The following is a 24,345-nucleotide window of genomic DNA, read 5'->3' on the forward strand; positions in this document are numbered from 1 at the left end:
ATAATTATACGTGCTTGTAAAATACCTCGCTGTAAAGTATACATTACTTAAATTTACAGTGTCTATGTTTCACATTAAGATGTAGGGTGAAACCATTGTCTATTGCTGGTATACACAAGTCATTTACCCAATAACGCAAATGTAACGGAAAAGAGCCTTAAGGAATTCGTCCGCCAGGTTTTATGACCTTAAACCATTTGTAAAAACACATGAACAGAGTGTCATAGGATAATCGCAACAGGGAAGAATTCTAGAAAAATAGTATAATAATATAAACTGCCGGAAAATTTAGTAATTGATAATGGCATAAAAACAGTACGTCAAAATTTTTTTAGAGTCATGACAAAATAATTAATTTTGCTAAAAATGCGGGTGTACGCAAATTTACAGTGAACACTACTAATGGAACGCTTTATTAATAATATAAATGTTTGTTCTGGGAATTATACAAAAACATTAAATGCAATCCTTCAAGAAAAAATTCAAAGAAAATTACTGTAATTTAGAATTAAATGACATAATACCACAAGGACTGAGAATAAAAAACATTGTGCAAAATTCTATATGTGCAATTATAATAATGATGTTCATTAAAATATTTGTATAAAGTTATTAACAAGCAATTTCTGTTCACAAGTCAGGATGACTGTTTGTGATGAATTTTTCTGTATTATGTTCAATTTTCTTTAAATAATTGTTTCCAACTGGACCCCTTCATTGCAGCCATACTTTCTTCCTTTCTTATTACCACAAAATCCTTGTCAATAATAAAAAGAAAAAAGAAAGAAATACTTCTTCAAGGGTATGAAGATGTACCTCGTTTTATACTCCTAATCCCCACATGCAGGGGCAAACAACTTTTATCTGTTATGCACAAAAGAATCAAAGTCACTTAAATCTAAATGACAATACTTAATCGCATCAATCCGTTCATATTTGTTATCCTCATTAGTGTTGCATTTTGGATCACATCCGAGGTCTTATACTCATTCCATTGGAGATTCATTGCAATTTTCAAATCTTTTATTTCCGCTCTGTGGGACTCATTGATTTATGAATGTAGGGGAAATAGGACCCATGACTTGGCAATTGTAAATAAAACACTGCCTCATGTCAATTAGGGAGAAACCAGTTGTCACCGCGTTAGAATTCCAACAATCATCAAAAGAATATCTCTTCAGAGGTATGGGAAGATAACTCAGTTTAGCGGCACCTCAGCTTTATCTCCCTCCATGTCCTGAGTGGTCCTCCCTGCTGATTCAGCCTGATCACCAGATGGCGTCGGCATCTCACTGGAGTCTTGGTGGCAGTCGTCGATGGCTATGTTTGCTTCTTCCTGGCACCTAAAGAAAATACCCAGATTTAAATATATGACCCTTAGATTATTAGCCTGTGCAGTCCAATCAGATGCAGGTATTATTCAACACTAACCTAGCAATATTTATTATGTACATATAATAATACAGAAGAGGCTTAACAAAGGCTGAAATATGAAAAGAAATCCATTAGCACTTTTTTGACTTATCACCTGGGTAAAGGCTGGGTTAACTGTTGCCATCAAGCAAACATTTCCTGCCTATTTTGATTTTTTCCCACAAAACAAGAGGGACCATATTTGGGCAATAGAACGCTCACTTGAAATCATATTATGTTTAGGTATTATGATATATCTCAACTCCTACAAAAATGACCTAATCCGATTGGCTTAGAGAGGTCACATTCCCATGGTGTATTTTCCATACACCCGAGTAATCGAGTAGTCGGTTGAGATATTATCCGTATCGTTACACAGTTAGTAACTGATGGTGTACACCCTCAGTACTTTCATACCATACTCGAGCTTTGCTCTCGCATGCTATGAAATTACTGAAGGTGTATTTCCAATACACCCTCAGTTACAAACAGTGTAACTTATAATATTGAGCTTATGTTTTCAATATAACAATAAAAGGAAAACTTTTCCACCAAGGGATGACTATGTTTGTCAATGTAGTAGAACCATTTTCAAACTCCACCAAGAAATGAGAACAATAGTTTACAAGGCAATTTAAATACCATAAGGCAAAGCTTGTGTCTTCTACAGTGTTAATAATCTTTTAATAAACTAAACACATGGAAACTGCCCCTCCTCCTGGCAGCAATGTGTGTCAAAGAAATTGAACAATTTTGGAACTTGGTACAGAAATCGTTTCAACAAATTTTTAATGTTTTGAGTTTTATAATGATTGGGAAAACACGTGAATTCTGAAGTGATCAAAAGCTTCTACTATGACCATATAAGTAAAATTGCCCCAAAACTTAGCATTATATTGTAAAGTGGAGCTGAAGAAGTTTCAAAACTTGGTTAAGGTCTAGGTTTTGTAAAAAGTTGACAGAGTTATCTAGTTTTTGACCCAACGTGACACAGTTTCACATTCAGATGAGATATCATTAGAACTATTGTCCAAAGATGTTTCACAAAGAATATGAAATGTATGTTACTTATAAAGTTATCAAAAGCTTGATGTTGACATACTTATGGCAACACACAACTGACAATAGGCGATCACAAGAGCTTACAATGAAACCACCATAAAAGCACACACAAACAAAACAAGCATCAAATTCAAATAGCAGACAAAAACTTTATGGAAGTAATAACAAGTGTCTGTGGCACTATTTTCATCTAAATATGCACCATTACAGGTAACCACAGGTATGAGAACAATAAAAGCCAAGTACTGTATATACTTTGTAATTCAAACTGCATGCAGAACTAAACATTAATGACAATTAAGTATATCATGCACACAATATAAAAAAGTTTGAACATGAACTGGCTTAATATTTATAATTATCAAATCTCTGTTTAAATCCTAGCTCTAAACCATTAAAATAAATTTGGCTGTGCTCTGTGAAAAGGGGGTTCAATGCACGTGCGTAAAGTGTCTTCTCAAATTAGCCTGTGTAGTCGTCACAGGCTAATCAGGGACGACACTTTCCACACAAAAAACTAGATTTTTGCTATAAAGAGACTATCTTTAAAATAAAAAAATACCATAAAAGCAGATAGTGTTGTCCTTGATTAGCCTGTGTGGACTGCACTGGCTAATCTGGGACGACACTTTACGCACATGCATTAAGCCCCCTTTGGCAGAGCACCGCTCAATTGTTTTCTATGAAAGTTTCCAGACACATATCTACATATTTATTTAATAAATCAATTGCAACTATATATTGGTACAAATAGCTGATTAATCATATTTCCATGACAACTTTAATTTGGTGGGAAACAGGGCATTTTTGAATGCAGTAAACAAGTATACTGTACTTAAAATAAATTATTGGACACAAGTTTTTCTTTCTAATACCCTAACAATCACCCAAAATAGTTATATCTTTATCGTTTTGCCTGAGGAAACAAAGGATTGTGTAACCAAAGTCAGAGAAAACCAATCTGAAATATGACTGCATCTGTTTGTTGCGTGTTAAACAATATTATAACTTACGACAATACTTTCTTATAAAATTCTTCAGACATCATCTACAGAATAGCTATTAGATGCAAGATAAAAAAGACCATTTTCAGTTTGAAGATTTTTTTTGTATACTGAAAACATTAATTGATTTACATTTAATAAGTTTAATACCTTTTATATGTTGTAATGCATTAAGAGGTTCCATATTCATTCAGGATATGGCAGTTAGGAAGTCATTGTGTTTGAAATACAAATACAACAAACAAGTGTCCACAGAAAAAAGAATAAAATAAATAAAATTCAAATTTATCCACAGCAACATGTTCACAAAACTTCTTTATTTAAAACTTTTACAATTGTGTCTGATTACGTGTAAATATTTTGAAATAATAAAATACTGTTGCATAACTATGTAAGATTTTATAGTATTAAAAATCAGTAGATTTCACAATGCCAAACTGCCTAAAGAATTTCACTTAACTTGCAAATAGAGATATTTATAAGGCATATTGTTAAGTTATTTAAGATTTTATCCTTTTAAACAATCGATGGATTTCATAATGTAACGCTGCCTTGAGAATTTCACATAACCTGAAAGTAGAGATACTAATAAAGAATTTTGTGAATATGAGCATATGAGAACAAATGTGTCTTGTTATGATAAAACTTGGCATAGTGCATGTGCGTAAAGTGTCATCCCAGATTAGCCTGTGCAGTCTGCACAGGCTAATCAGGGACGACACTTTCCGCTTTTATGGTATTTTTAGTTTCAAGTTAGTCCCTCCTTACCGAAAATCAAGTTTAGGCGGAAAGTGTCATCCCTGATTAGCCTGTGCGGACTGCAAAGGCAAATCTGGTACGACACTTTACGCACATGTAATAAGCCCAGTTTTCTCAGAACAAGGCTCAAATGCAACAACAGCAATGACATTTATACCTGGAGGTGGGTCTTAAGTGTTTGCTGTAAAATAATAACATAAATAATTATTTGATTCTAAAATAATAACACAAATAATTATTTGATTCTAAAATAATAACACAAATAATTATTTGATTCTAAAATAATAACACAAATAATTATTTGATTCTAAAATAATAACACAAATAATTATTTGATTCTAAAATAATAACACAAATAATTATTTGATTCTTTTTGAAGCGACAGTTTAGATGGATTATTTTGTCCAATTTATAATACATTCGCCAAAGCAAATGTCATATTATAATATCATCATTCTATTTTAGATAAAAAAACATATTTAATATTGTAAGGAAAAATGTTTTTCGTAGTACTGTTGTCATATGATACTTAATTCTTTTCTATTTTTAACAAATATTATAAAGAAATCTTAATATTGTTACCATAACAGTTTTGATTGTGAACATCAGAGTAACAGACTTGTTACAGAGTATTTAATTTTTATAGGCTAAAAACACAAGGTGCGGTAAAGTCTGACAAAGTCCTGCAAAATTCAAAAGTTACAAGACCTCATATCCTGCAGATTATTTATGTGTTTTTTTTCTTTGGTAACATGTATTCCACATGACTAGAAAGTTGTTTTTTTAAATCAAACATTTCAAGGGACATGTTTACAGATCTTAGCCTTTATAAATGTATAAACATTTGAACTAAAAAACCAGTTTCAAGAGTTGTGTTTTTAGAAACACAATGCCCCCTACTGCGCCACTTTGATTTATTTTTATTTTTTTATCATTTGGCAGGCAGATAATGATCTCCCTTTAAAGCTTATTTTTACTTCCCTTAAATTTGTTTTTTTTTACATTTGACCTTGAGATACACATGCATGCCAAATATCAAGTTTCTATCATCATTATTGCAAAATTTATCGCAAAACTTTAACCAAGGTGAAAGTTTTGGGACAGAATGACAGACAGACCGACAGATTGACAGAGAGACAGACAGGCCAAAAACAATATGCCCCCGATCATAGATAAGAATTAAAGAGAAAGACAAATTTACCACATGTGAACCACTGAGCCTTGGAATAAAATGCTATCACCATACACACTTAGCCAAACTGGCTATTACATTACAACATGCATTTTAAATTTTATACAAGAGTTCCGCGGTCGGAGATGACCGCATTGAAGCCGGATTTTTGATTTAAATGACAGGAAAGTACCTTTCGTGTTTTTGTCAATGCAATACTTAAATTACTGAAATATTGTTCAAAGGTCAAAATGAAATGTAAGTACTTTTCAAGGCATGAGCAAACCTTGTGTTATGTTTTGAATGCATGCATATACATGAACAACAATAACATTTAAGGTCACAAATATGAACTTTAACATTTTTACCTACCAAAGTTATAAGAACTTTAACATTTTTACATTCAAGGTCACAGTGACCTTGACCTTAGAATGAATGACCTTGAAATGACCAGTGGTCATCTAAGTGTGCTTGCAAACCTTCATGTCAAGTTTGAAGACTCTATGTCCAAGCATACCAAAGTTATAACAATTTTAACATTTTAACATTTAAGGTCACAGTGACCTTGACCTTCAAATGAATGACATTGAAATGACCAGTGGTCATCTTCTAGTACTGGCCAATCTTTATTTCAAGTTTGAAGACTCTAGGTACAAGCATACCAAAGTTATAACATGAAATAAGAACTTTAACATTTTTACATTCAAGGTCACAGTGACCTTGACCTTCAAATGAATGACCTTGAAATGTCCAGTGGTTACTTACTAGTTCTGGCCAACCTTCATGTCAAGTTTCAAGACTCTAGGTCCAAGCATACCAAAGTTATAACAACTTTAACATTTTTACATTCAAGGTCACAGTGACCTTGACCTTCAAATGAATGACCTTGAAATGTCCAGTGGTTACTTACTAGTTCTGGCCAACCTTCATGTCAAGTTTCAAGACTCTAGGTCCAAGCATACCAAAGTTATAACAACTTTAACATTTTTATATTGAAGGTCACAGTGACCTTCACCTTCAAATGAATGACCTTGAAATGACCAGTGGTCATCTGTTAATCCTGGCCAACCTTCATGTCAAGTTTGAAGACTCTAGGTCCAAGCATACCAAAGTTATACCATGAAATAAGAACTTTAACATTTTTACATTCAAGGTCACAGTGACCTTGACCTTCAAATGAATGACCTTGAAATGACCAGTGGTTACTAACTAGTTATGGCCAACCTTCATGTCAAGTTTCAAGACTCTAGGTCCAAGCATACCAAAGTTATAACAACTTTAACATTTTTTATATTGAAGGTCACAGTGACCTTGACCTTCAAATAAATGACCTTGAAATGACCAGTGGTCATCTGTTAATCCTGGCCAACCTTCATGTCAAGTTTGAAGACTCTAGGTCCAAGCATACCAAAGTTATACCATGAAATAAGAACTTTAACATTTTCGAGCACGCCGCCCGCCCGCCCCCCCGCCCCGCCCCCCCGCCCGCCCGACAACATCAATCTATAAGCCGAGATTTTTTCGAAAAAAATCCGGCTAATAAGCAATCCACATATTGTCACAAAATAAAACAAAACAACAGAAATACAGGAGATATATAATTAACTGTTTTGATTTTGTAACACTTTATAATTTTTTCAACTAATTATTATGATTAATCTAAATGAAATGTAGTTTTAATTTGAGTACAAACACTCGTACTAAAATTCTTCTTAATTACATGTAGGTTACATTAGAGGTATTTACTGTTGAAATAATAGGGTCTTCAATGTTTTCTAGGTTTTGACCCTCATCCCAGTTGACCCTAATTCAAACTTGACCTAAATACTGTCAAGATTAACATTTAGGTAGAGTTGAATTAACATTTAATAAAAAATGTGGCTTCTAAAGAGGTAACAAGGTTTTTCAAGGTTGTTACCTGGTCATTTTTATCTCATATGACCCAAATTTGATCTTGAACTATATACATGTACTGTTAAGAAAAAAGTTATAACAAAGTTCCATCAAGATGGAAACAAACCTGTGGCCTCTAGAGTTGTAATCAGATCTAAGTTGACAGTGCTACTGAACAAGGTCATACATAGATTATTACAATAGCCCACCTGAAGCACTTTGTTTTTAGGTGAGCCGAAAATTCAAAAATGTTTGTGCACACAATTCAAAACACTTACATTCATATTCTTACAAAACCAGCAAAATAAAGAAACAAATTACATAGAAAAAGAAGACCTTTCCTTGAAAATTGTTATATGAATTATATCAACAAACACCATACATAACTGAACAATTGAACCCCTACAGGAACTTTGACAACTAAGTAAATTAACCTCCCTCTTCAAGACTCATCACACAAAAGCATGTGCAGTCCGCACAGCTTATCAGGGACGACAATTTCCTCTTTCATAGTTTTTATTAAGGACGCATCCTTTTCACAAAAATCCAGTTTTGATTAAAGGTGTCATCCGTGATTAGCCTCTGCGGGCTGCACAGGCTAATCTGGAACGTTTATTAATATGCATGCATTAATCCCAGTCTTCCCAGAGCAAGTGTTAAATGTAATGTAGAAAGTAACCTCTGAACTAGTTCTTACTGCTGTACAAGGACGTCCCTGACCTGTGTGAACAAAACCTATTATAATTGTGTAAAACAATATGGACAAAAGCTCAACAGCCCATGACAAAATATCAGTTAGACTTGAAGTTAAACTTTTTACATGTACCATGATTTTTATCAAGAAAATTTTTTTCCAATTAAGAGATGGACAATTTATGGGTTTTGTTTGGCACTTTCAAAAATAAAACATATTTATATAAAGACAATAGATCCTAACCATTAACCCGTTACCACTTAGATATGTATTTTTACGCAATTGTAGTCCCTTAGAAAGTTAAATTTAATTAAAGACCTTTCTTACAAGATTCAAGTTTTAAAGACTTCATTTCCATCCCTTAGATACTGATGAGCAGCAAACAGTATAAAACCTGGACAGACTGAGAGTTACTAACAGGCTGTTCTAGTCTTAGGATGTTTGCACATAGCCAATTTCACTTTGCTTCTTATGGGGGAAAAGGTTTATATCTAAGCTGAATACCATGTATACCCAAAGTACACCAATAAAAGAATACATGAAAAACAAAAGCAGACTTTTTTCAAAGGCTGTTGTAACAATAGAATGCAGGTGTCCCAATCAGTTCTGTTAAATAGAAGCATCCATCAATGAGCAACTAAGCAGGTTTGTTTTCTGCATTATGAAAAACACTTGAATAATAAAAAAAACATATTCCTTCTTTGGGTAAGAATTTATGTCCTTGGAGAGATGTAAACTGTTAATTATAACAAGTGTGTATAATCTTCAAACAAATGCAGCACATAGTGTTAGAGAGAAAAGATATGAGATGTACTCAGGGAAAAACGTGGCTTCATGCATTTGCATAAAGTGTCATCCTAGATTAATGTGTAGAGTCTGCACAGACTTATAAGGGACAACATTTTCTGCTTTTATGAAATTTTTTATTTAACCCTTTACCACTTAGATACATATTTTACACATTAGTAGTCCCTTAGGAAGTTAAATTTAATTAAAGACCTTTCTTACTAGATTCAAGATTTAAAGGCTTTATTTCCAACCATATGATACTGATGAGCAGCAAACAGCATAAAACCTGAACAGACTGCGAGTTACTAGCAGGCTGTTATGGTTTAATGCTGTTCGCATATACACATTTTCACGTTGCTTCTGAATGAGTACAGGTTAAAGAAAGTCTCTTTTTGACCAAAAATAAACCCCAAAGAATTGTCCCTGATTATCTCTGCACACTGCACAGGCTTATCTGGGATAACAATTAACACACATGATTAAGGCCCAGTTTTCCCTGAGAAGACCTCATAGTTTTACATGTAGCTCTTTGCATTTTAATTTAATGCCTTTGTAACCCAGCAATGCTTTTGTATGAAACAGATATTATATTATTACAGAAAGATTAATACCAAAAATTACACGTCACTGAATTTACATCCATACACTTGATATTGCTTCAGAACTGAGTGTTCAACACTGCACTTTTCACAATAAACGTTACGCCTCACTATAAACGTTACACACCGTATGTCCCTTCCAACCTTTCCAAAACTCTCTGAGCAAGCAATAATAGAAACATCCAGCATTAGTGTCATACATTGCTACATAGCTATATCATACACACCAAAACTATAGTGTATGCTTGCTACAATTAACAATCATATACATGGTCACCTACATAGATACATTCTAACTTTGAATGACATGCATTTGCTCAGGGGTCACTTAAATGAAAAGTATTGCTTATGGTACCAAATCATGGCAAAGAACTTTTTCCCCCAAGTCTAGAGTGATTGAAAATTATAAACAAGAGCACCACATAACGGGTGCCACGCTCGGCTGCGAAAGCTTGTCAGAATTTTTTTATTTTTTTAGAGGTCACAGTGACCTTGACCTTTGACCTAGTGACCCAAAAAGGGTGTGGCGTGTAAAACTCATCAAGGTGCATCTACATATGAAGTTTCAAAGTTGTAGGTGGAAGCACTTCAATTTTAGAGGGAATGCTAAGGTTTTTGTTAAAGTTTTATGTTAGAGGTCACAGTGACATTGACCTTTGACCTAGTGACCCAAAAATGGGTGTGGCATGTAGAACTCATCTTTGATTTTAGAGCCTATGTTAAAGTTTGATGTTAGAGGTCACAGTGACCTTGACCTTTGACCTAGTGACCTAAAAATGGGTGTGGCTTGTAGAACTCATCAAGGTGCATCTACATATGAAGTTTCAAAGTTGTAGGTGGAAGCACTTTGATTTTAGAGCCAATGTAAAGGTTTTAGCACGACGCCTACGGCCGACGTCTGACAAGCTTGCTATGACAATAGCTCAGGTTTTCTCTGAAAACAGTCTCGCTAAAAATCATATCAGCTTTGAAGTTTTCTTTGGTAGTTTAATAAAATAAACGAAGCCTTACGGACATTTCTTGGTAATATTTGGTAAATATTTATTTATATGTATGTTAATGACGATGAGCTTCACATGCTTAAGTCAAAAATAAACTATTCCTTTCTGTTCTGTTCTTAACTACCTTATAACTTTAAGCCAAGACTTTTAATGCAGTTCCCATACAATTCAACTTGCTACATATTCTAGGAAATCTGGGCTGCTTGCATGTGCCAACAGTGTTGTCCCACATGAGCCTGTGCAATCTGCACAGGCTAATCAAGGACCACACTTTCTGCTGTCAGGCAATTTGATGTTTAAAAGATGTGCCTTAACCAAGTCCAATAAAGGCAGAAAGTGTTTCCCTAATAATCCTGTGCAGACTGCACTGGCTAATCTGGGACAACACTTAACGCACATGCATTAAGCCCAGTTTTCCCAGAATGGGGCTCATTAGTCAAACCTACCCGTCAGTGTCTGGTACTATCTGCACAACCCGGGCACCTTTTCCAGCAACAATTGGCTTCCTTTGGTAGTGGCTCCTGGGGAAATATAAGTGCAATGTTACCAGGAAATATAAGTGCAGTGTAACCAGGGATCGTGCTATTAACCACGGATAGATGTGTTAAAAAAATTAGCTTTTTTATTTGAAATACATTAATAATCATTTTATTTTTTACTACTCCCATCTTTGTAATCTTTACTTCTCCCATGAAAGTGTAAATTATTATTAGTCCAGTGTAACCAGCAGGGCTAGTTATGGTCACAAAATACATTAATAATCATTCTATTTTTTACTACTCCCATGAAAGTGTATATTATTATTAGTGCAGTATAACCAGGGATAAATTTTGTTAATAGAATTTGAGAAATTTACTTTGCAAGACATGACAATATTTGTATTTTTTACTACTCAGATGAAAGTGTATATTATTAATTATGCAATGTTACCTGTGATACATTTGGTAAATACAAATTTAGATATTCGCATTGCAAGACATGAAATATGTTTGTATTTTTGTTACTACACTCAGAGAATGGCCGTAGCAGGGATTTCTTGACCGATACCCATACAAGTAATGTGTCTGGGCTGGTGATCAAACCCTAAATTCTTAGTTCTGTAGTCAAGCCCTCTCTACCAATTATGCTAGAAGCACCAATTTTACCTGTCTGTATCTCAAAAAGTCAAGTTGAATTTCATTGTAACTTTTAAAATTATCAGAATTATTAATTTAAACAAGATATGTGTTTGTCAGAAACACTAAGTCCCCTACTGCGCCGCTTTGAAGCTTTATATCTGACCTTTGACCTTGAAGGATGGCCTTGACATTGACCTTTCACCACTCAAAATGTGCAGCTCCATGAGATACACATGCATGTCAAACATCAAGTTGCTATCTTCAATATTGCAAAAGTTATGGCAAAATGTTTAAGTTGGAGCAAACAAACACACAAACCAACCAATTGACAGACAGGGCAAAATCAATATGTCCGCCACTATAGTGGTGGGGGACATAAAAATACTTTTCCAAAATAAACCATGGTTGCAAAAACAACTACTACCCGAATCCTTTTGTGAATATCTACAATATAATTTTCATTATAAAACAATTGTCTTATACTTTGAACAGACTAATCTCTAGAAAACTTGCCTTCAAGAAATGTTCATCATGCGATATTGCAAATTTTCTATAGACCATGAAAACGAAATCTCTTTATGAGGTTGCTGTGGCGTAGTGGATGTTTTGGCCACCTAGCGACCAGCAGGTCATGGAAGCATTCTTTAAAACTCCCCAAATGATACCAAGTACTGGTTCTACCCAGGACAACACACAAGAGTGTTTCAATTAGCTTTAAGCTTTTGATTAAATCGAACTTAAACAAATATTTTATAATTTACCGAAATCTCTGAGTGACAGATTTATTTCCCCCTTTCTTGAGTCGCTCGTGTTCCTTGTAGCTGCGGTATTGGTTCTGTATTACGACGGCGGCATCACGACTCTTTTTGAAGCGCTTCTGTGCATAGTAGCTCCTGAACTGGCTCTGAATGAGAACTGCTGCCTGGGTCATCTTCTTGTAGTAGGCATACTGTGGGGAGAATAGTTTAATTTATCATACCAATACATTGATATCTGCCTGATATAACGCTGCCTGATACATTTTTTACATTTTTTTATATATCAAGTCAACAGTTAGTTGTTATATTAGTAAATGTTTGAAGGTAGGTCTTATTACTAGGAATCAACAAACTGTAAGGGTTAATATTTGAGACTATACTGTTTTTAAATGAAAACTTTAACATGGTGAAATATTTGAGACTATGAGCCATCTTCTGTGAAGACTGGGTTTAATGCAGATGTTCAAAGTTACGTCCCAGATTAGCCTGTGCATTCTTCAAAGGCTAAACAGGAAAAACTCTTTCAGCTGAAACATGATTTTTTGCTAATAAGACTTTCTTGTAACAAAAAATGCGATAAAAGCGGAAAGAGTTGTTCATGATTAGCCTGTGAGAAATGCACAGGCCTTTCTGGGACAAACTTTACGCACATGCATTAAGCCTGTTTGTCCCTGAACAGGGCAAAATACTGACTTGAATGAAAGCTTTAACACATTGAAAACATTTTGAGTATTTACTGACTCACTGTAAGCTATAACATTTGAAGATATCTGAGTCTATACTGACTTTGACTGAAATCTATAACATGGTGATAACATTTGAGTCTATACTGACTTTGACTGTAATCTATAACATGGTGATAACATCTGAGTCTATACTGACTTTGAATGAAAGCTATAACATGGTGATAACATTTGAGTCTATACTGACTTTGACTGTAATCTATAACATGGTGATAACATCTGAGTCTATACTGACTTTGAATGAAAGCTATAACATGGTGATAACATCTGAGTCTATACTGACTTTGACTGAAATCTATAACATGGTGATAACATTTGAGTCTATACTGACTTTGAATGAAATCTATAACATGGTGATAACATTTGAGTCTATACTGACTTTGACCGAAATCTATAACATGGTGATAACATCTGAGTCTATACTGACTTTGACTGAAATCTATAACATGGTGATAACATTTGAGTCTATACTGACTTTGAATGAAAGCTATAACATGGTGATAACATCTGAGTCTATACTGACTTTGAATGAAAGCTATAACATGGTGATAACATTTGAGTCTATACTGACTTTGAATGAAATCTATAACATGGTGATAACATTTGAGTCTATACTGACTTTGACTGAAATCTATAACATGGTGATAACATTTGAGTCTATACTGACTTTGAATGAAATCTATAACATGGTGATAACATCTGAGTCTATACTGACTTTGACTGAAATCTATAACATGGTGATAACATTTGAGTCTATACTGACTTTGAATGAAAGCTATAACATGGTGATAACATTTGAGTCTATACTGACTTTGAATGAAATCTATAACATGGTGATAACATTTGAGTCTATACTGACTTTGAATGAAAGCTATAACATGGTGGGAATATTTGAGTCTATACTGACTTTGACTGAAATCTATAACATGGTGATAACATTTGAGTCTATACTGACTTTGAATGAAATCTATAACATGGTGATAACATTTGAGTCTATACTGACTTTGAATGAAAGCTATAACATGGTGATAACATTTGAGTCTATACTGACTTTGACTGAAATCTATAACATGGTGATAACATTTGAGTCTATACTGACTTTGAATGAAATCTATAACATGGTGATAACATTTGAGTCTATACTGACTTTGAATGAAAGCTATAACATGGTGATAACATCTGAGTCTATACTGACTTTGAATGAAAGCTATAACATGGTGATAACATTTGAGTCTATTCTGACTTTGCATGAAATCTATAACATGGTGATAACATTTGAGTCTATACTGACTTTGAATGAAAGCTATAACATGGTGGGAATATTTGAGTCTATACTGACTTTGACTGAAATCTATAACATGGTGATAACATTTGAGTCTATACTGACTTTGAATGAAATCTATAACATGGTGATAACATCTGAGTCTATACTGACTTTGAATGAAAGCTATAACATGGTGATAACATTTGAGTCTATACTGACTTTGAATGAAATCTATAACATGGTGATAACATTTGAGTCTATACTGACTTTGAATGAAATCTATAACATGGTGATAACATTTGAGTCTATACTGACTTTGAATGAAAGCTATAACATGGTGATAACATTTGAGTCTATACTGACTTTGAATGTAATCTATAACATGGTGATAACATTTGAGTCTATACTGACTTTGAATGAAATCTATAACATGGTGATAACATTTGAGTCTATACTGACTTTGAATGAAAGCTATGACATGGTGATAACATTTGAGTCTATACTGACTTTGAATGAAAGCTATAACATGGTGGGAATATTTGAGAATATACTGACTTAGGCTGAAAGCTCTTTCATGGTTAGGAAATTTCAGTCCATAGTGATATTGACTGAAAGCTTTTACACAGAGGACATTGAAAACTACAAGCCATTCTCTGGGATATCTGAGCTTGAAGTCAGTAAAGTGTCGTCCCTGTCAGTAAAGTGTCGCCCCTGATAGTGATAAGCCAAACTGGATTTTTACTTAGAAGAGCCTTTCTTTCAACCATAACAGCTGAAAGTGTCATTCTCTCATTAGTCTCTGCTGACTGCACAGGCTAATCTGGGACAACACTTAAACCACATGCATCAAGCTAAGTTATCCGAGAACAAGGCTCCTTGTGTTTCTGAAAGCTTCAACATGGTGAGAACATTTGAGACTAAACTGAATTTTGACTAAAAGCTATGACACGGTGTGGACAGTAAAGTCTATACTTTCTTTGACTGAAAGCTATGACATGGTGAGGACAGTAAAGTCTATACTTAATTTGACTGAAAGGTATGACATGGTGAGGACAGTAAAGTCTATACTTACATTGACTGAAAGCTATGACACGGTGTGGACAGTAAAGTCTATACTTTCTTTGACTGAAAGCTATGACATGGTGAGGACAGTAAAGTCTATACTTAATTTGACTGAAAGGTATGACATGGTGAGGACAGTAAAGTCTATACTTACATTGACTGAAAGCTATGACACGGTGTGGACAGTAAAGTCTATACTTACTTTGACAGAAAGCTGAACACATTGAGGACAGTAAAGTCTATACTTACTTTGACTGAAAGCTAGAAAACGCTGTGAACAATATTGAGACTATATTTGACTGAAAGATATAACACATCAGGAACAATTGAGACAATATTAGACGAAAAGTTATAACATGGTGAGAAAATTTGACCCAACCTGTATGTATCTCCTTTAGTAGCTCTATATTTGACCCAACCTGTATGTATCTCCCACAGTAGCTCTGTCTTCTGAGTACCCCACATGTTTTTATCTCCTATATTAGCTCTCTATGAGTAGCCCATCTTTTTTTATCTCGTATAGTAGCCCAGTATAAGGACTTCACCTGTTTTTATCTCCTATAGTAGCCCAGTATAAGGACTTCACCTGTTTGTATCTCCTATAGTAGCTCTGTATAAGAACCACACCTGTTTGTATCTCCTATAGTAGCTCTATATAAGGACCACACCTGTTTGTATCTCCTATAGTAGCTCTGTATAAGAACCACACCTGTTTGTATCTCCTATAGTAGCTCTATATAAGAACCGCACCTGTTTGTATCTCCTATAGTAGCTCTATATAAGGACCACACCTGTTTGTATCTCCTATAGTAGCTCTATACAAGGACCACACCTGTTTGTATCTCCTATAGTAGCTCTATACAAGGACCGCACCTGTTTGTATCTCCTATAGTAGCTCTATACAAGGACCACACCTGTTTGTATCTCCTATAGTAGCTCTATACAAGAACCACACCTGTTTGTATCTCCTATAGTAGCTCTGTATAAGTACTGCAGCCTCGCGCTCCTTGGCCTGCTGCTTGCACTGTTTGTCCCGGTACTGCCGGTACGCACTCTGTATCACCTTGGCAGCCTCGTATAGCTTACGCTGCTCTCGGTCTGTCAGGAGAAGAAATGGTACATTGTATTACATATGATTTGCATTACAGTTTAAACCTATTTATTTCAGCTCAATTGCATCGAAAGCAAAACGCTAATTGAAAATCTCCAGAGTTTGTTCCATGGGTCGAACCATTACTTGTTGGCCTTCGGGGAGCATCTAAGGAATGCTCCCACAATGGTGATCAAACCCATGTTCACTAGTTGCACTACATATCCAATATGCAAAGGCCACTTTAAAAAAATTATTTTGCATATGACTGGCATCCCAACAGTTTTAGGTTTTTGAGCAAATTATAATCACCTAAATAGACTTTTAACACATTTATAAACAGATATCTGCATAAGCCACCATCTGAGGAAACTGGGCTTAACACAAGTGCGTTAAGTTCCATCCCACATTTGCCTCTGCAGCCTGCACAGGCTTATCAGTGAAAACACTTTCTGCCTAGAGAGGATTTTCGTTTAGAAGAGTTGCTTAAATAACAAGAGATGTGTTTGTCAAAAACACAATGCCCCCTATTGCGCCGCTTTGAAATTATTATTTTATTTTTTTGACCTTTGACCTTGAAGGATGACCTTGACCTTGAACTCCCATCACTCAAAATGTGCAGCTTCATGAGAACGCGGCTTTGAATTAATTTTTTTGACCTTTGACCTTTAAGGATGACCTTGACCTTGAACTTCCACCACTCAAAATGTGCAGCTTCATGAGATGCACATGCATGCCAAATATCAAGTTTCTATCTTCAATAATGCAAAAGTTATGGCCAACGCTAAAGTTTTTTTTTCGGACAGACTGACATACACACATACTGACAGACAGTTCAACTGCTTTATGCCACCCTACCTGGGGCATAAAAATTACATAAATTATAACGATTGGAAAGTGACTAATGTGCATTTAAACCTGTTTTCCAAGAGAAAGGCTGATTTACTCCTAATAAAACCCTTTTCAACTCAACAAACAAAAAATGGCTATATGCAACCAGCATACAACCGCAACAGCCTGAAAGTAACTTGCAGTCTATTTAGGCTTTATGCTGTTTGCTTTCTATCAATATCTAATGGGACAACACATGTGTCCAAGTGCATACCCAAACAGTAAAGGGATAACAACTTGAGACATACCTGACAATGTGAGCTGTGAGAAGTCCTTCTCCATGAAAGTGGCTGGTGCGTTGAAGTACTCAATGAACTCTGCAGCTGTGGGCGGGGGCGAGTCCAGGTGGAATGTGTAGGGGCTGTAGGGGCTATGCAGGCAGGTGGAGTCGGGGCTGAGGGACGAGGCTGGGGTGCCCAGGTCACTGTACACGTCCGGGTACCTGTGTGCGATTAGAAATTAGAAATCTCTTAATTGATAGCAGGGTCCAGTTGCTGAAAACTTAACGCGCAAGTTAAGGTAACTTTAGAATCAAACTTTTATGGATTCTAAGAGCATTGTTAATATAAAACATGTTCAAATTCTTTGAGCATACACATTTGCTTACAAGGGACACATATATTAAAGTCTAAATTTTTAGTAAACATAAATAACTTTATCCCCAAATAAACAGCTGTAAGCATAACTAGACGTTACATTTCGGATCAACCGACGCATGGCTCTATAGTTTGTTACAATTAAATGTTTCCTTCCCCAAACAACGTACGCTGCGGGTTATAAGACCACTATGATTTTCTGGGTACCTGCCGGGGAAATTTAGAATTGTAATGATTTGTAAATTTGAATTGTTAATGAAATAGAATTGTAATGATTAATGATTTGTAACCAGATATAGCTTCACAAATTGCAGGGCAACCTTTGATTAGAAAGTGAATGCAGCACCGTTTTCCAAAATATGGTTTACGTGTCTGGATACCTGTGTTATATGAAAAAATCTCGTGATAGGAAAAAAGCCCAAAACCATAACTGATGATTCAAAACTTGTATTCATGTAAGTTGGAATAAATTAGTATGTGATACTTAAATCTACAAATTATTATAACATAAAATACAAAATTAATTGTTTTTGAAAAGAAATGAAATATTTTGCTTGATTACATAACAAACATTAGAGCCTAGTTTTGGGTAAAAAATAGGCATAATGCATGTGTGTTAAGTGTTGTCCCAGATAAGCCTGCCCAAAGTGCGGGGACAACACTTTCATCTTTATTTGATTGTTGCTAAGAAAATACTTTCTTTTAATGTAAAAAGAATAGGAACGAAAATATTGGCTTGGTCCAATTACAAACATTTCAAGCACCTGAACACTTCAAAAGCTGACTGAATAAAAGCGGACTGTACAGGCTAATCTGGGATGACACTTCACGCATATGCATTAAGCCCAGTGTATACAGAGCCAGTATATTTCAAGTACTAGTACCTGTATTCTTCGAAAGCTAGGCTGTCATGCATAGGGGTTGAAATCCCAGAGTCCTCCCCGTAAGAGGACAATGCCTCTCCGAAAGACGAGGCAGCATGAGGGGAGGCGGAGTGTATCGAGCTGTAGGAACTACTTCTTTCTCGCTTGAATTCCTCGGCCAGTGATTCGTCACAGCGACTGGGTGAAGACTTGATTCTCTCTGGCATCGCTGCAATAATCTGTTTGGCCAGGTGAACCATCTGAGACTGGTTGTTTTCAATGTCATCGCCTAAGAGACATAGAATTTTGTAAGGGATCGACCTTTTATCATGGTTTGTGGGGTTAAGATTGGGATCACAATATCAGTGTTAGTAAATTTAAGTGTGTGACCAGTTTTGAACTTTGAAGCTAAATCATTGGAACAAAATAATGTTGTGACCAAATTTCATAAATATTTGATACTAAAATAAGGCATGTTGTAAGCACAAGGCAAATGTTGAAGAAGGATGATGCAGAACGGAAAACAAACATTGGCCGAAATGTAGTCACTAAAGCATACAATTTGGTCAGGTTAGCTAAAAATATATAAAAACAAGAGGGCTTGAAAGGCCCAAAGTTGCTCACCTGAGATAACAAGATGTTATTGGGACAAATCTTCTGACCAAGTTTCATGAATATCCGAAAATATATATGGCCTCTAGAGTGTTAACAAGGTTTTACAAGGCCAAATAAGGAAAAATGCCCCGCCCCCTGGCAGCCATGTTTTTCAACCAACCGGCATCATTTTTGAACTCTTCCAAGATATTATCGAAATGAATCTTCTGACTAAGTTTCATGAAGATCGGACAGTAAATGTGGTCTCTAGAGTGTTAACAAGATTTTACTATTGCCATATAAGGAACAAGAATATATTTATATCAATAAAACCAATGTTTTGACCAAGTTTCATGATGATTGGGCAAAAAATGTGACTTCTTGACTGTTCACAAGCCTTTTTTACTATATAATTATAAGTAAAACTGCCCCGTCCCCCTGGCAGCCATGTTTGTCAATGGACCAGAAACATTTTCGAACTTAACTCACGAATCTAGAAAACAAATGTTCTGACCAAATTTCATGAAGATTGGACCAAAAATGTGACTTCTAGAGTGTAGACATGTTTTCACAATATACATATTGCGAAAACTGCCCGCCCCTTGGTGGCCATGTTTTTTTACCAATTTGGACCATTTTCGAACTCGTCCGAGATATCAATAAAACCAATGTTTTGACAAACTTTCATGATGATTGGGCAAAAATTGTGACATCTAAATTGTTAACAAGGTTTCTCTTTAGCCAAATAAGGAAAACTGCCCCGCCCACTGGTGGCCATGTTTTACAACGGACTGGAACCACTTTTAATTCAACCAACATATCATAAAGACAAACATTTTGACATAGTTACATGAAGATTGGGCATGAAATGTGACTTCTACAGGTGTTTACAAGGTTTTTCTTTTTTTTTTACCTAGTGACCTAGTTTTTGAACCAGCATGACCAAGTTTCGAACTTGATCGAGATATCACTGGGACAAATCTTCTGACCAAATTTCATGAAGATCGCACAAGAAATGTGGCTTCTAGAGAGTTTACAACCAAATATGGACAGACGGACGACGCACGGACGGACGTACGACGGACAAAGACCGATCCCAAAAGCTCACCTGAACAATCAGGTGAGCTAAAAAATCAATCAAACCCCTGTATCAGAACAAAATCATGAGCTTCAATCTAGGGAAAACAGGGTGTAATGCATGCATGTACAGCATTGTTCCAGATAAGCCTGAGCAATCTGTACCGGCTAATCATGGACAACTCTTTCCACTATTAGAGCATTTTCCATGCCCTTTGCATGCTGGGAAATTTATCATCTGCTCAAATGTCATCTGCTGAATTTCTAAAATTAGCATTTTATTTTTTTCACAGAATACTATCAGAATAGCAAACAGTTTGGATCCTGATGAGACGCCATGTTCTGTGGCTTCTCATCTGGATCCAAACTGTTTGCAAAGTCCTTAAAATTCGGTTCTCACACTGAAAGAGTTAAAAAGAATTCTAAACTTCACACAATTCCAAAATAGGCGGAAAGTGTCATCCCTTATAAGCCAGTGCGGACAACACACTAAAAACTAGGATGACACATTATGAACACGTATTAAACCCCGTCTTCCCAGAGCCCATCTTATATGTCACCTTCAGCAAGCATTCTTCTGCGTATGTCCTCATCATCAGACGACACGCGTTCCACATCGATGTCCGAGCTGTTGCAATCCTCGGAGACATTGTCAGTATCCATGGTTACCTGGCCTGAGGGACCGACACCCAGCTGTAAACACTTGTGGCCATGACGATCACAATGGTCTAGCTTCACAAGCATGTCTGGGGAACCTGAGAGGGGGAAAAAAAATCGGAAAAAATTCTTGTTTGTGTTTGTCTATTTGGATTGTCTTCTGATTTCAACAGTATTTTAGCTTACCGTTCCTGCTTGCACTTTTCCTGAACAGGTTGGTTTATCAGTACTAAGGGCACAAAACAAAGAACAATATTCAAATCTTACAAAACACAAAGAACGAAGAACACTAGTAAAATGACAATCGGACATTGTTAGAATTAACTCATATAAAGCTCAAATAAATTCTACTCAAACGAAGAATAACTGATTTCCTGTACTTAATTTACAGTTACTGAAGATATGAAGATTTTTTGCAGGATATTTAATAATAATTCACAAAATATAAATATATTTTCAGCAAATAATACATGTAATAATAAGCACAACTGAGATGCAGAATTTGATATGCCATAGTAAAAATATTCACATCCTTGACTTTGTTGCAAAATATTGCAAAATGTTACAAGCATGTTGTTTAAACAATATTGAATAATGATTTTGTAATAACCCCCTGTCCTTGAGACCTTCTATCAAACATGAACATTCTCTCTGGTAAAAGAGGACATTGACTATTTACCTAAATCCCTGCCCTCAGAAAGCATGGGATTCGACTGACACATAAAATGCTCCAGATTTCCGGCGGCTAAATGCGGCTCAGAGTTTGCCTCGCGCACCGGTCGCTGAAACGCCTCTGATGGAGAAAAATGCACTGGCTCTAGAGTCTGGTTAGAGATTACATCCACAGAGAATCGCTTCTGCAGCTTCTGGCGCTTTTCTGATGCTGACATAGACTTAGAATGCATTTTGTGACTCGTTGGTGTTCTCATTACAGTCTTAGAATTCTGGACTTTGCTAAAGTTTGTTGAGATTTCTATACTCTGAGATTTCTTGTTTGTGTTCCTGTCTTCTAATGGAATTTGGATATGTAATTCCCCAAGAACACTTGAGTTTTCTAAGATTTGATGTTGTGAATCTCCTAAATACCTGCTGGTCGAACATGAGACGTTATCTGTGATTGGTGTCGATGTGGCGTTTGGAAAGTCAGGATCTGTTGAAAAACATCTACTATCTATTGAGCTTTCAATGGAGACAGTTTGCAAGTTTGAACACATTTCACCTGGATTTTCTGAAGTATCAAAATCTGTCACACCTGAAGTGGAGAAGAGAATTTCAGGCTCACTGCCAGAGAATTGGTCATGTGATCTGCTTTTGGCTGGTGATGTCATCACTTCTTGTGTACTACGTGACTGGTCACCTGACGCAGTCGAACCTTCCAATTGGTCGGCAAGGAGGTGGTGGCCTCGCTGTCTGGCAACCAGCAAAGGGAGATAACCCTCTCTATTGAAGGTGAGTAGTGGCCCTTTGTTCCAGTTGTTCAATATTATGGCTGCCTTGGAATGACCCTTGGCACAGGCCCACATCTGATGGGGAACACATAATTATGACAAATAAAGAAAGGTAATGCAACAAACAAATAGGGAATTCATAAAAAAACACACATTTTTTGCATAGACTTTTATGGATGTTTGGATATACTACCTTTTTCAAGATAATAAGCAAAATATTTTAAAGGTCAAAAGTAAACGAGGTAATGTAGATTTGCGGGAAAATAATTATTAAACAAGTATAATTCTGTACATGATTTGTGTTGCATTAAATATAAAAACTCGGATTTTTTTTTGTTAAAAAGATGGCTGTTGGCAAGCCTATAAGTATATAACAATTTAATAATTCTTTGGATGACTTTTTAAAAATAACAAGATGTGTTTGTGAAACACAATGTCCCCCTATATGATGTTTGACCTTATAGGATGACCTTGACCTTGACCCTTCACCACTCAAAATGTGCAGCTCCATGAGATACACATGCATTTCAAATATAAAATTGCTAGCTTCAATATTGCAGAAGTGACATTACATGAGCAATTTTGACCCATATATTTGACCTTGAAGGATGACCTTGACCTTTCACCACTAAAAATGTGCAGCTCCATGAGATACACATGCATGCAAAATATCAAGTTGCTATCTTCAATATTGCAAAAGTATTCATAAAATTAGCGATTTGGGCTACATATATTTGACCTCTGACCTTGAAGGATGACCTTGACCTTGACCTTTCACCACTCAAAATGTGCAGCTCCATGAGATACACATGCATGCCAAATATCAAGTTGCTATCTTCAATATTGCAAAAGTACTCATAAAATGAGTGATTTTGGCCACATATATTTCAAATCTGACCTTGAAGGATGACCTTGACCATTCACCACTCAAAGTGTGCAGCTCCATGAGATACACATGCATCCCAAATATCAAGTTGCTATCTTGAATATTGAAATACTGCAAAAGTGTACATTAAAAGAGCGATTTTGACCCATATATTTGACCTTTGACCTTAAAGGATGACCTTGACCTTGACCTTTCACCACTCAAAATGTGCAGCTCCATGAGATACATATGCATGCCAAATATCAAGTTCCTATCTTCAATATTGATAAAGTTATTGCAAATGTTAAAGTTGGCGCAAACCAACCAACCAACAGACCAACCAACAGACCAACAAACAGGGCAAAAACAATATGTCCCCCACTACTATAGTGGGGGACATAAAAATACCTTGTAACTTTTGCTCAACTCTACTCAATCTCAGGCTTCCTAAAGATATGATGATATGTAATAGGAACAACCGGATATGTCCATATCCATAACATTGAACAAACAAACTCATCTTAATTTGAGCCACACACTGGGAAAACTGAGCTTAAAGTGTCATCCCAGATGTGCCGACTCCACAGGCTAATCAGGTAAGACAATATCCCCTTACACTGGATTTTCTTTTTAAGTTTCAGAAAAGACATCTTTTAAATACCAAATTACATAAAAGCAGAAAGTGCGGTCTCTTATATGCCCATACTGACTGCAGAAAGTGTGGTCTCTAATATGCCCCTACTGACTGCAGAAAGTGTGGTCTCTAATATGCCCATACTGACTGCAGAAAGTGTGGTCTCTAATATGCCCATACTGACTGCAGAAAGTGTGGTCTCTTATATGCCCATACTGACTGCAGAAAGTGTGGTCTCTAATATGCCCATACTGACTGCAGAAAGTGTGGTCTCTAATATGCCCATACTGACTGCAGAAA

The 24,345-nt window shown here is 35.8% G+C and overlaps 1 protein-coding gene across 1 annotated transcript in view; it reads right to left on the reverse strand.

The window, feature by feature from the left end:
- Window positions 1-1,183: 1,183 nt before the first annotated feature.
- LOC127831084 (calmodulin-binding transcription activator 1-like) overlaps window positions 1,184-24,345 on the reverse strand; it is a 66,921-nt gene continuing 43,759 nt past the window's right edge. The window contains exons 14-21 of the mRNA XM_052356071.1: window positions 21,778-22,621; window positions 21,002-21,196; window positions 18,792-19,059; window positions 17,560-17,753; window positions 16,286-16,428; window positions 12,265-12,452; window positions 10,832-10,906; window positions 1,184-1,343 (exon numbers count right to left, since the gene is read on the reverse strand). Coding sequence (XP_052212031.1) covers window positions 1,199-1,343; window positions 10,832-10,906; window positions 12,265-12,452; window positions 16,286-16,428; window positions 17,560-17,753; window positions 18,792-19,059; window positions 21,002-21,196; window positions 21,778-22,621 — 2,052 coding nt within the window. The 3' untranslated portion in view covers window positions 1,184-1,198. The remainder of the gene's footprint in view (window positions 1,344-10,831; window positions 10,907-12,264; window positions 12,453-16,285; window positions 16,429-17,559; window positions 17,754-18,791; window positions 19,060-21,001; window positions 21,197-21,777; window positions 22,622-24,345) is intronic.

The sequence above is a fragment of the Dreissena polymorpha genome, chromosome 5, assembly GCF_020536995.1.
Source record: "Dreissena polymorpha isolate Duluth1 chromosome 5, UMN_Dpol_1.0, whole genome shotgun sequence".
In the NCBI taxonomy this organism is placed as follows: Eukaryota; Metazoa; Mollusca; class Bivalvia; order Myida; family Dreissenidae; genus Dreissena; species Dreissena polymorpha.